The sequence below is a fragment of the Muntiacus reevesi genome, chromosome 11 (assembly GCF_963930625.1).
Source record: "Muntiacus reevesi chromosome 11, mMunRee1.1, whole genome shotgun sequence".
Taxonomy (NCBI): domain Eukaryota; kingdom Metazoa; phylum Chordata; class Mammalia; order Artiodactyla; family Cervidae; genus Muntiacus; species Muntiacus reevesi.
In genome coordinates this window covers 66,853,995-66,868,045 of record NC_089259.1, presented here as the reverse complement: position 1 = coordinate 66,868,045, position 14,051 = coordinate 66,853,995, and the positions used below count along the sequence as shown (strand labels likewise).

Here is a 14,051-nt window from a genome sequence, read left to right as displayed (position 1 = left end):
ATCCATAATCACATGGTCACTGTGAGTGATATCTGGTTATTCGCTTTCAGAGTGCACCTGAGGAGGGGAAAGACAAAAACCACATGTTTATGAGTTTTAAAGTTCTTCTCCTAAGGCACCACATTCTTAGGTCCACCACTTGCTTCATGTGAAGCAAATCATATCACTACTAGAGGCACAATAGGAAAAACCAGGAGTGTATTTATTCTATGGAGGAAGAAGCCCCATTAAAACCTTCATTGGGGCTGGACATAATGCCAAACAACCTGTAGATACACTTGAGTTCTGATCATTCTGATTCACAAATATATTTTTAAGACTAGAGTAAATTGATACGTAAAATCATTTTACTAACTCAAAACCTGGAGAGAAATTAAAAACAAGCTAACAAAGAAGCTGGGAAATCTATTAAGAGTGCCTGACCAAGGGTTTCTCATCTTCACATATAAAATGAGCACAACAAAGTTGGATGTTAATATCAGGGTGTAATCCCTGTATTTTATAAACTCTGATTGACAACCATCGAAAATAAGAAGTAGGAAATGGAGAAAGCATGATACTATGTTCTTGCCTAAAGAATCCCATGGACAAAGGAGCCGGGTGGGCTACAGTCCATGGGGTCCCAAAGGGTCGGACACGACTGAGCGACTAACACACACACGTAGTCATTAAGAAGAATGAGATAACCATATGCGTTGATAAAATCTGAGATACAACATTAAGTGAAAAAAAAGAGAAAGAACAGTTATTTTCATTCGTGCTTAGAAACAGGAAGTTTCTTCCTGATACACAGAACATCTCAACAGAACAGTCAACAGTGGTGCTGGGGCTCCACCTTGTGGGGGAGCTGTGTGATGACAGGAGTAGAGAGTGATTTACTTCTTGTTCATAAATATTAAAAAAGCATTTAAAAAAGTTTTTAAACTTTGTAGCATTAGATAAGCCATGTGTTTTAAAATATATTATTATAAATACATTTTAATTGTTTAGAGCAGTGATCCCCAACCTTTTTGGCACCAGGGACCCAGTTTCTGGAAGACACTTTTTCCACAGACAGGGCAAGAGGAGGGTCAGGTGTAAAGTGAGCAATGGGGGCAGCAGCTGAAGCTTTGCTCCTTTGCACACCACTCACCTCCTGCCATGTGGCCCAGTCCCTAACAGCCCACGGCCCATACCAGTCTGGCCCGGGAGATGGGGGCCCCTGATTTAGAGTCTCTAAAGCTACATAGAACTATGGGTATATTTTTTATTATTCGAAGGCAAGTCTTCTGTCTACAGTCTTTTAAAAATGATCCCACTTTTATACTGTAAAACGCTCTATGTTCTCAAAGCCCTTAAGCATCTGCTCTCTCATCTGATCCCTGTAATAAGTGTGAAGAAGCCGGCAGGGCTGTAATCCCTGCTCTACACACAGGTGAGGACCTGAGGCTCAGAGACCTTGGGGGACATAAGGCCACCTGGATGCTAAGTGCCTCCTCCATCTATTCAAATGGGTCCAGGCTCCTAGAGAAAGGATATGAGGATTTTATAAATTCTGGGCTGTATTAGGTGATTTCATGACTAGACAAAATGACACCTGTTACACACTGGGAACAAAGAAACTTCATAAATCCTCAACCAGATCTGCTTCGTCACAGAACAGAATAGATGACAGGCATTCATTCATTGAGCTGAACTGTGTCCCCTCCAATTTTACATGTTGAAGTCCTAAACACCACAGTACCTCAGAATGTGACAGTTTGGAGACAGTATCTTTAAAGAGGCAATAAAGTTAAAATGAAGTCATACAGGTGGGTCCCAATCTAACAGACTGGAATTCTTTTGTTGTTGTTGTTGTTTTGTTTTTTGGCATCCTTATAAGAAGAGATCAGGACACAGGCTCACACAGAGGGAAAAGCATGTGAGACACAGAGAGAAGACGGCATCTCTAAGCCAAGGAGAGAGACCTCAGAGGAACCAATCCTACCGACATCTTGACCTCAGACTTCCAGCCTCCAGGGCTGTGAGGAAATAAGTTAGTGTCGTTTAAGCCGCCTGCTCTGTGGTCTTTGTATGGCAGTCCTAGCAAACTAACGCCCCCTTCAGCTTTATGTATCTAAAAGGTACTTTCTCTGCTATTTCATCAATCAGGGTCAATCAGACAGTGATCAACTCACCTGAACTATTTGTTCAAGAAAATGTCATGTGGAAGCACCTTCTCCCAGATGTTGATTTTTCTCTTCAGATGAATGAATTCTGTTCTATTAGAGTGAAAACCTTGTGGCTTAGCCTAATCATCTGGTGGTACAGCTCTGAACAAGGCATTGATATCTGTCACTTGCAAATTTAAAAAAAGTGATAAACTGACAGTTTATCCTCCTAAGAGGATGCAGAGTATGCAGAAATAATTTCAAGATGGGATGAGAATCAAGAACTGCATTTCTTTCTGTAGAGATGACCTGAGCCAGTGGCAGGACTTGAAATCTAAGAGTGAGTGTGAACTTGAGTGTGAACTTGAGTAACCATCCCACCTTGGCGACCATGTGAAAGGAACAGTGTTCTCAGACTCGACACAGAACACAGAAACTAGGACTGCACTCTGCCTTCCCATAAATTCCCCCGCTGTGCTCCCTGGACCAGCTCTGTGACTTTGGGTGAACCCTGGACCCAATCTCTTCATCCATGACGTGGGATATAAAAGGGCAGTAATAAGGATTAAGTGAAATCATACATGTGAGAGCTGTGTAAAATAAGTGATAAAGAACTACACAAATGTAACTTACCATTAATATTGTTAGAATAGGTGCAGGATTCCTAGGCCAGTAATCACAAGATTTCTCATTCTTTGACCTATGTCTGCTTCTTTATGTGACACTTCATTTAAAACATATACTTAAAGAACAGATTTCTAATTCTGCATCTGCTGCAAACTAGCTTAACACCAGTTATATACACAGGACCACATTCCTTCTAAGAGGACTTAGTTTCCTCACCTGTAAAATGAGGATGTTGAGTCCTAGTATCTTATCTGGACTTATCTAAACTTCTGAGATCAATTTCTCATTACTCAATGTCTTGATCATACATAAGGATAATTTAGTTTTTAAATGAACACTTAGACACATAGGTGGGGACACCTCTCCTTGATGTGTAATGCCTAAGTTCAAAACAACAAAAGGGTTTGTAAGAGTCCTGACTGCTTCGTGACTAGGTTATATGGGAATCATAAATGATTATTGGGTCTCAGGAGGGAAACTCTGACTGGGAGACACTCTAGTAGATGAAAGCACTCTGTGAATTTTAGGCACAAAAAATACAGAGCTCCATGTTCAGCTTCTCAACATTTGCATACAGTTCAGTACTGACAAAAAGCCATCTCCTACTCTATGAACAGTGGAAGGTACTGCTGTGCATTTCCTCATTTCTAAGGAGAATTGAGATGAAACAGTGACAAAGGACTTTAGGCCACACTTTATGGTAAGTCTTTCATACAGAAATACTGTTAGGTACTGAGGCATGTTTTCTTTAACAGATATTTTAAATATTACACAAGTAACTTTATTGTACTTACAAATGAAAATCTGGGAAAGGCAGAAAAGTATGAAGAAGGTAAAATGCATCCATGATTTCATACCCAGAGATACATTTTCAGTGGGGAAGCTTCACCACATACAGCTGGATAACTCATCCCACTCTGAACCACACATCTCAAGCGGCAAGGCCACCACACCTTCCCTCTCACCTTCTATCTTCTCATCAGTGTCAATCCCACCTTGTTCCAGAATGAATTACAGGTGGCTGCATGACAATGGATGGAGAAGGCAATGGCACCCCACTCCAGTACTCTTGCCTGGAAAATCCCATGAACAGAGGAGCCTGGTAGGCTGCAGTTCATGAGGTCGCTAAGAGTTGGACACAACTGAGCGACTTCACTTTCACTTTTCACTTTCATGAGCTGGAGAAGGAAATGGCAACCTACTCCAGTGTTCTTGCCTGGAAAATCCCAGGGATGGGGGAGTCTGGTGGGCTGCCGTCTATGGGGTCGCACAGAGTTGGATACGACTGAAGTGACTTAGCAGCAGCAGTAGCAGCATGACAATGGAAAGTCCCTTAAACTAGACCTCAGTTGTCACATCTGTACAAGAACTACCACCTCACCTTTGTTAGAAAGACACCACGTGACTGAAGGTCGCTCACTGAGCACCTTCCTCACCATGTACAGTGTTTTGTGCTTTCACACACCTCATCTTCAAGCCCCATTTAGAGGACAGTGTTAAGGTTTGTGAATTCCTGATTCATCCTGATGACAATCTACCTTCTTCTGGAAGGTAAAGGCAGCAGTGGTGGGGAGGGGGTAATTGAATAAAATTCTAAACAACAAAGAATTAGGGATTAAGTGACAGTATCATGTAGGAGTTTTCTTACAGCTTAGAAACAGAAGCAACTTATTCCTTCCCTGGTAAATCTTCATAGACTCAAAATATTCCAAAATTTTTTCCCTTAAACTATCAAATTTCATGGATGTTCCTGACAGCACTTGCATCACAAATGTGCTGAGGACCGATCAAAATGAAACGCCAAGGGTCTGCAAAATGAGAGTGTTCTGTGTGCTAAGGGAATCTGAACTTAGGGTCCAAGTGTGGTGAGTCCTATCTGAAATCTGTCTCAGGCGCAGGTGTGCGTGTGCACAGAAGAGCACACTCATCCTACCCCCCACCCCCACCACTGCTGCAGATTCTCAGCAGACCTGACTTCAACCCACCACGTGTTGTTAAGACCCACTCATGAAGCTTAGTCTCTGGAGGTTTATGATTGGAAAGAGCACAGAGATCCCGGGTGGAGATTTTGAAGAGAGAACCTGGAGACAAACTAATTACAAAGTCCTGCAGCAGACTCACCTGTGTTACCCTTTCAATGAGGGCAGAGGCCTCTGCCTCATCCAGTTTTTGCACCATCTTGTAAAACAGGCTATGTGTATTTTGCAGCAAATCATATGGCTGGCTATATTCTTTCCATCTCCCTGAATCCAAAACCTGTTAATCAACAGAAAGAAACCAATTAGCACCAATGTCTCACAGTAACATATTATGTATGTGTGTCTGTGTGTTAAGTCATTTCAGTCATGTTCAACTCTTTGAACCCTATGGACTGTAGCCTGCTATGCTCCTCTGTCCATGGGATTCTCCAGGCAAGAATACTGAGTGGATTGTCATTTCCTCCTCCAAGGGATCTTTCCGACCCAGGGATTGGGTCCTGCATTGGCAGGTGGATTCTTTACCATGAGCACCAAATGTTTCACAGTAACACATTATAACCTGGACAATATTTCAGAAATGGGCAGGACAGGGAGAGCAGGGAGAATTTATTTGGGTGTTAGAACTGGCTGGTGTTTAAATGGTTTCATTACCCTGTTTTACTAGGCAGACAAAGGTCTAACCTGATCTTTTATTATTATAAGGTTATAGGAAAGGAAGAAAATGAAAGTTTTACACTATGATTACTGGCACTCAGCAGTATGTAGCATCTTATATTGTTTTCAGGGCATTTGGGATTGTTATCATTAGTTAGTGCTTTTAGCTGTCAGACTCTGAGCTTTGAGGGATATTTATACAGACACAGAGAGTTGGCAAATATCTGGATTCAAGGAATCAAAGTCAATTTATCTAAAAAGCAGGTTGATATCAGACAAACCAGATGACAGTGACCTGACAGCAAATTGTCAAGTTGGTTTGACAGAATCTGAGCAATATATGGGGAAAAAAAGAAGATGCTTCTGAAATTTCTTTAGGGTTCTGGAATACCATCAGCTGCTAAGAGGGGCTGAATCCTTTATCTGAGAGATTAAGATGTTTCTTGAAGTTGGCTGTGGTTGTAGTTTATTATTCTGAGAGTGAAAAGCTGGCAAAAGGAGCTGCTACATAGCAGTTTTAGTAGGATTGCTCTGCATAAAAACAATCTCTAGAAATCCAATTTTCTCCTTGGATAAGATCAAAGAATCAATTAAGAAAGTGAGCTTGTAATTCTCGTGATCATGAACCACACAGCACATGGAGGCAGCCCAATCTGAACTGCCTAGGACCTGAATCTGTTTTCACAAATTATCTTTCTCTGTTCCTTTTTTCTTTCTTTCTTAAGCTGCCTTCCTTTCAGCCCTTTTATTGCTCATTAATAGATCTGCTGGGCTACCTGGGTAGCTCAGCTGGTAAATAATCCACCTGCAAAGCAGGAGACCCCAGTTCAATCCCTGGATGGAGAAGTTCCCCTGGAGAAAGGATAGGCTACCCACTCCAGTGTTCTTGGGTTTCCCTGGTGGCTCAGATAGTAAAGAATCCACCTGTAATATGGGAGACCTGGGTTCGATCCCTGCATTGGGAGGATCCCCTGGAGGATAGCATGGTAACCCACTCCAGTGTTCTTGCCTGGAGAATCCCATGGACAGGAGAGTCTGGCCACAGTCCATGGGGTCGCAAAGAGCTGGACATTGAGTGACTAAGCATAATAGGTCTCTGCTTACTGACTAAACACAAGGAAGTGAAGTGGAAGTCGTTCAGTCAAGTCTGACTCTTTGCACCCCATGGACTGTACAGTCCATAGAATGTTCCAGCCCAGAATACTGGACTAAGCATAACAGATCTGCTAATTGTAAACTCCAAGACAGAGGAAGGGGCTCGCAACTCTTCCTTTCTACTTCTTAGTGACTTTGGTTAATGATTGTTTTTGGGTGGGTGAGGGCATGTCTGAAACAATTTGCTCAAATGATATAACTATAAAAACAGTTCTGATGTTAAGTAGTACTTTGTTCTTCATTTAAAGTAAATGTATCTTTAAGAGAATACGCTGAAACTCTAAACAAGACACAGGTCGCTTTTCCACATCTAGGTATTACAGTTAAATCCATTCTTTGTAATTAATTAGAAATATTTATTAAGTCTCATAAAGTCCATTTTTCTGTTAATCTTTTGTTTACTCCTGTGGATCATTGCTAAGGGCAGCTCTCTCAAAAGAGCCTAAGAATAACAGAATCTGTCACATCCACATAATAATTTATATCTTCTGTTACTTGACCAACTCAGATGCTTTGAATGTATAATTTTACTAAAGTATAACATGAGAGAACATAACTACTCATTCTGATGTTGAGGAATAAAAAGTACAGTTTTAAAACATGAGTCTCCAAATACCCATGGTCAATGAATCTATGAAAGAGTTGTCAAGAATATACAACGGAGAAGACAGTCTCTTTAGTAAATAGTACTGGGTTAGCTGGACACGTGGAATGTTAGATCCATGAATCAAGGCAAGTTAGAAGTGGTCAAATAGGAGATGGCAAGAATGAACATTGACATTTTAGGAATCAGTAAACTAAAATGGACTGGAATAGGTGAATTTAACTCAGACAACCATTATATCTACTACTGTGGGGAAGAATCCCTTAGAAGAAATGGAGTAGCCCCCATAGTCAACAAAAGAGTCTGAAATGTAGTACTTGGATGCAATCTAAAAAACGACAGACTGATCTCTGTTCTTTTTCAAGGCAAACCATTCAATATCAAAGTAATCCAAGTCTATTCTCCAACCAGCAATGCTGAAGAAGCTGAAGTTGAACAGTTCTATGAAAACCTACAAGACCTTCTAGAACTAACACCCAAAAAAGATGTCCTTTTCATTATAGGAAAGTAGAAATTCAAGAGATACCTGGAATAAGAGGCAAATTTGGCCTTGGAGTACAAAATGAAGCAGGGAAAAGACTAAAAGAGTTTTGCCAAGAGAACACACTGGTCATAGAAAACACCCTCTTCCTACAACACAAGAGAAGACTCTACATGTGGACATCACCAGATGGTCAACAGTGAAATCAGATGGATTATATTCTTTTCAGCCAAACACGAAGAAGCACTATACAGTCAGCAAAAACAAGGCCAGGAGCTGACTGTGGCTCAGATCATATACTGCTTATTGCAAAATTCAGACTTAAGTTGAAGATAGTAGGGAAAACCACTACACCATTCAGGTATGACCTAAATCAAATCCCTTATGATTATATGGTGGAAGTGACAGAGATTCAAGGGATTAGATCTGATAGACAGAGTGCCTGAAGAACTATGGATGGAGGTTCCTGACACTGTACAGGAGGCAGAGATCAAGACCATACCCAAGAAAAAGAAATGCAAAAACGCAAAATAGTTGTCTGAGGAGGCTTTACAAATAGCTGCGAAAAGAAGAGAAGCAAAGGGCAAAGGAGAAAAGGAAAGATATACCCATCTGAATGCAAAGCTCCAAAGAATAGAAAAGAGAGATAAGAAAACCTTCCTCAGTGATCAATGCAAAGAAATAGAGGAAAACAATAGAAGGGGAAAGCCTAGAAATGTCTTCAAGAAAATCAAAGATAACAAGGGAACATTTCATGCAAAGATGGGTACAATAAAGGACAGAAATGGTATGGACCTAAGAGAAGCAGAAGATATTAAGAAGAGGTGGTAAGAATACACAGAAGAACTATATAAAAAAGATATTCATGACACAGATTACCATGATAGTGTGACTCACCTAGAGCCAGATATCCTGGAATGTGAAGTCAAGTGTGCCTTAGGAAGCATCACTATGAACAAAGCTAGTGGAGGTGATGGAATTCCAGTTGAACTAATTCAAATCCTAAAAGATGATGCTGTGAAAGTGCTTCACTCAATATACCAACAAATTTGGAAAACTCAGCAGGATTGGAAAAAGTCATTTTTCATTCCAATCCCAAAGAAAGGCAATGCCAAAGAATGTTCAAACTACCACACAATTGCACACATATCACATGCAAGCAAAGTAATGCTCAAAATTCTCCAAGCCAAGCTTCAACAGTATGTGAATTATGAAACTCCAGATGTTCAAGCTGGATTTAGAAAAGGCAGAGGAACCAGAGATCAAATTGCCAACATCCGTTGGATCATCAAAAAAGCAATAGAGTTCCAGAAAAACATCTATTTGTGCTTTATTGACTACACCATGGATCACAACAAACTGCAGAAAATTCTTAAGAGATGGGAATACCAGACCACCTTACCTGCCTCCTGAGAAACCTGTATGCTGGTCAGGAAGCAACAGTTAGAATTGAACATGGAACAACAGACTGGTTCCAAATTGAGAAAGGAGTATGTCATGGCTGTATACTCTCACCCTGCTTATTTAACTTATATGCAGAGTACATCATGAGAAACGCTGGGCTGGATGAAGCCCAAGCTGGAATCAAGATTGCCAGGAGAAATATCAATAACCTCAGATATGCAGAAAGCAGAGAAGAGCTTTCTGCCTTTATGGCAGAAAGCAAAGAAGAACTCTTGATGAGAGTGAAAAAGTTGGCTTAGGACTCAACATTCAGAAAACTAAGATCATGGCCTCTGGTCCCATCACTTCATGGCAAATAGATGGGGAAACAGTGACAGAGTTTATTTTTGGGGGCTCCAAAATCACTGAATATGGTGACTGCAGTCATGAAATTAAAAGATGCTTGCTCCTTTGAAGAAAAGTTATGAACAACCTAGACAGCATATTAAAAAGCAGAAATATTACCTTGCTGACAAAGGTCTGTCTAGTCAAACCTATGGTTTTCCAGGAATCATATATGGATATGAGAGTTGGACCATAAAGAAAACTGAGCACCAAAGAATTGATGCTTTCAAACTGTGGTGTTGGAGAAGACTCTTGAGAGTCCTTTGTACTGCAAGGAGATCCAACCAGTCCATCATAAAGGAGATCAGTCCTGGGTGTTCATTGGAAGGACTGACGCTAAAGCTGAAACTCCAATACTTCGGCCACCTGAGGTGAAGAACTGATTCATTGGAAGAGACCCTGATGTTGGGAAAGACTGAAGCAGGAGGAGAAGGGGACGACAGAGGATGAGATGGTTGGATGGCATCACTGACTTGATGGACATGAGTTTAAGTAACCTCTGGGAGCTGGTGATGGACAGAGAAGCCTGGTATGCTTCAGTCCACGGTGTTGCAAAGAGTCAGATAAGACTGAGTGACTGAACTGAACTGGACACCTATTTGGAAATAAATGAAATTGGAATACACTAATTTTTTTGTATATGTACAACCATAGAAAATAAACCACATACAAAAATAAACTCAAAATGGTGTAAAGACCTCATATAAGACTGGATACAATAAAACTAGAGGAAAACACAAAACACTCTTTGACATGAATCACAACAATATCTTCTTAGTCTCCCAAAGCAAAGGGAAAAAAGCAAAAGTAGCAAATGGGACCTAATCAAACTTAGAATTTTTTGAACAGCAAAGAACACCAACCAAATGAAGAGACAACACCTAAGGAATGAGATAAAGTATTTACAAATGATGTGACTGACAGGAGGTTATTATCTAAAATATACAAACACCTCATATAACTCAATATCAATAAACCAATAACACAATCAAAAAATGGACAGAAGACCTAAATAGACATTTCTCCAAAGAAAACATACAGAAAAACAACAAGCACATGAAAAGATGCTCCACATCACTAATTTTCAGAGAAATGCTAATCAAAATCATAATGAAGTACCACCTCACATGGGTCAGAACAGCCATTATTATCAAGTCTACAAATAACAAATGTTAGATAGGGTGAGAAGAAAAGGATACACCTTTGACACTATTGGTGGGAATATAACTAGGTGCAGTCATGATGGAAAACAGTATGGAGATTTCTGAAAAAACTGAAAATAGAGCTACCATATCATCTAACAATCTCACTACTGGGCATGTATCTAGAAAAGACAAAAACCCTAATTCAAAAAGATACATACACCCCAACATTCACAGCAGCAGCACTTAAAATAGCCAAAATATGGAAACAACCTAATTGCTAATCAACAGATGACTGGTTTAAGAAAATCACACACACACACACATATGCACTATGGAATATTTCTCAGACCATAATAAATGATGAAATATTGCCATCCACACCAACATGGGTGAACCTAGAGAATATCATACTAAGTGAAGTAAATCAGACAGAGAAAGACAAATATGATATCATTTATATGTGGAACCTAGACAATAATACAAATGAATCTACATATAAAATAGACTCACAGACACAGAAAATAAACTCACGGTTACCAAAGAGGTAAGGAGGGGGCATATAAATTGGGACTATGGGGCCAATAGATACAAACTACCATAAATGAAACAGATGATCAAAATAGACTTAATGTATAACACAGGGAAATATATCCAATATTTTGTAATTATCTATAATGGAAAATATTCTGAAAAAATATATACATATTTAGGTGAATCATTTTGCTATAAATCTGAAACTAACAAAATACTCTCAATCAACTATATTTCATGTTTACAAACAGGAGTAACACATGGCCAAAACACATTTAAGGAACACTTAAATAAGTTTTCATTAATTTCTGAATTGATTCATCAAACATTTATTGTACATTTAAGTGCCCTGATGACATTTTGCTAGATTCTGTGGAAGATGAAAACACATAAGTCACAGACCCTGCTCCTACGGAGCCTGTACTGAGAGAAGAGAGAAGAAAACCTCAAGTCTATCATGCAGGAAAAAAAGCACAACAAGAAGGGTGTAGTAACAGAAGAGATGACTTCTGACCAGAGGTTCTAAGCATGAGCTTCAAGGAGGAGAGAGGGCAATGAACTAGGTGTTGAAGAAAGGACAGGTGTGAACATGCAGAAACAAAGGTGGATGGGTGGACAGTGGTGATTCCAGACACAGGGACTATCACGGGCCAAGTGGACTGAAGTGAGCCTGGCAGCTCCTTAAGGGCAGGGTTATAGTTTTCCTTGTTCACTGCTGCATCTCAGGGCTCTGGATTATACATGATAAGTAACAGGCACACAGTACATGCCAGCTGAAAGTTCAATACAAATGAAACTAAATTCAGGGCGTGACTGGGTGAGCGCCCAATGGTGTGGTTTGTCAGGACTACAGGGTGAGATCAAGGGGAGAACGAGTCCAGCTGGCATGGGAACAGCTAAGGCAAGGGACACAGGGATGATAGGATGAGGGATGTGGACCTGGAAGACCACATGCCTCAGGTGGATGGCTGAGGACAAGAGGGAGAGTGGGAGGGGAAATGAGGGTGGGTCAAACCAGGGCTGAGGATGGAGGCTTCAAACTCGTTTATGTCAAATACTGGAAAAGATAAAGAAGAAAAGATAGTCACAGAGGAAGGGGAATTGAGAGGAACAGGAGTGCAGTAAAGCCATAGATATTCCAGGTAGCTGTCCTGCACACTACAGGCCAATATCACTGATGAACATAGATGCAAAAATCCTTAACAAAATTCTAGCAAACAGAATCCAACAACATATTAAAAAAATCATACACCATGACCAAGTGGGCTTTATCCCAGGAATGCAAGGATTCTTTAATATCCGCAAATCGATCAACGTAATACACCACATTAACAAATTGGAAGATAAAAACCATATGATTATCTCAATAGATGCAGAGAAAGCCTTTGACAAAATTCAACACTCATTTATGATTAAAACTCTCCAGAAAGCAGGAATAGAAGGAACATACCTCAACATAATAAAAGCTATATATGACAAACCCATAGCAAGCATCACCCTCAATGGTGAAAAATTGAAAGCATTTCCTCTGAAATCAGGAACAAGACAAGGATGCCCACTCTCACCACTACTATTCAACATAGTGCTGGAAATTTTGGCCACAGCAATCAGAGCAGAAAAAGACGTAAAAGGAATCCAGATAGGAAAAGAAGAAGTGAAACTCTCGCTGTTTGCAGATGACATGATCCTCTACATAGAAAGCCCTAAAGACTCTTCCAGAAAATTACTAGAGCTAATCAATGAATATAGTAAAGTTGCAGGATATAAAATTAACACACAGAAATCCCTTGCATTCCTATATACTAACAATGAAAAAACAGAAAGAGAAATTAAGGAAACAATACCATTCACCCTTGCAACAAAAAGAATAAAATACTTAGGAGTATATCTACCTAAAGAAACAAAAGACCTATACATAGAAAACTATAAAACACTGATGAAAGAAATCAAAGAGGACACAAACAGATGGAGAAACATACCGTGTTCATGGATTGGAAGAATCAATATTGTCAAAATGGCTATTCTACCCAAAGCAATCTATAGATTTAATGCAATCCCTATCAAGTTACCAACGGTATTTTTCACAGAACTAGAACAAATAATTTCACAATTTGTATGGAAATACAAAAAACCTCGAATAGCCAAAGTAATCTTGAGAAAGAAGAATGGAACTGGAGGAATCAACCTGCCTGACTTCAGACTCTACTACAAAGCCACAGTCATCAAGACAGTATGGTACTGGCACAAAGACAGAAATAGAGATCAATGGAACAGAATAGAAAGCCCAGAGATAAATCCACGAACCTATGGACACCTTATCTTTGACAAAGGAGGCAAGGATATACAATGGAAAAAAGACAATCTCTTTAACAAGTGGTGCTGGGAAAACTGGTCAACCACTTGTAAAAGAATGAAACTAGAGCACTTTCTAACACCATACACAAAAATAAACTCAAAATGGATTAAAGATCTAAATGTAAGACCAGAAACTATAAAACTCCTAGAGGAGAACATAGGCAAAACACTCTCTGACATAAACCACAGCAAGATCTTCTATGACCCACCTCCCAGAATATTGGAAATAAAAGCAAAAATAAACAAATGGGACCTAATGAAACTTAAAAGCTTTTGCACAACAAAGGAAACTATAAGTAAGGTGAAAAGACAGCCCTCAGATTGGGAGAAAATAATAGCAAATGAAGAAACAGACAAAGGATTAATCTCAAAAATATACAAGCAACTCCTGAAGCTCAATTCCAGAAAAATAAATGACCCAATCAAAAAATGGGCCAAAGAACTAAACAGACATTTCTCCAAAGAAGACATACAGATGGCTAACAAACACATGAAAAGATGCTCCACATCACTCATTATCAGAGAAATGCAAATCAAAACCACAATGAGGTACCATTACACTCCAGTCAGGATGGCTGCTATCCAAAAGTCTACAAGCAATAA

General features: G+C 39.7%; 1 protein-coding gene across 1 annotated transcript in view; it reads right to left on the bottom strand.

The window, feature by feature from the left end:
• The window catches only part of LOC136144256 (ATP-binding cassette sub-family C member 4-like), a 152,903-nt gene that overhangs the window by 3,178 nt on the left and 135,674 nt on the right, over positions 1 to 14,051 (bottom strand). The window contains 2 exon segments of the mRNA XM_065902002.1: positions 1 to 57; positions 4,878 to 5,012. Of these exon segments, the coding sequence (XP_065758074.1) occupies positions 1 to 57; positions 4,878 to 5,012 (192 nt within the window).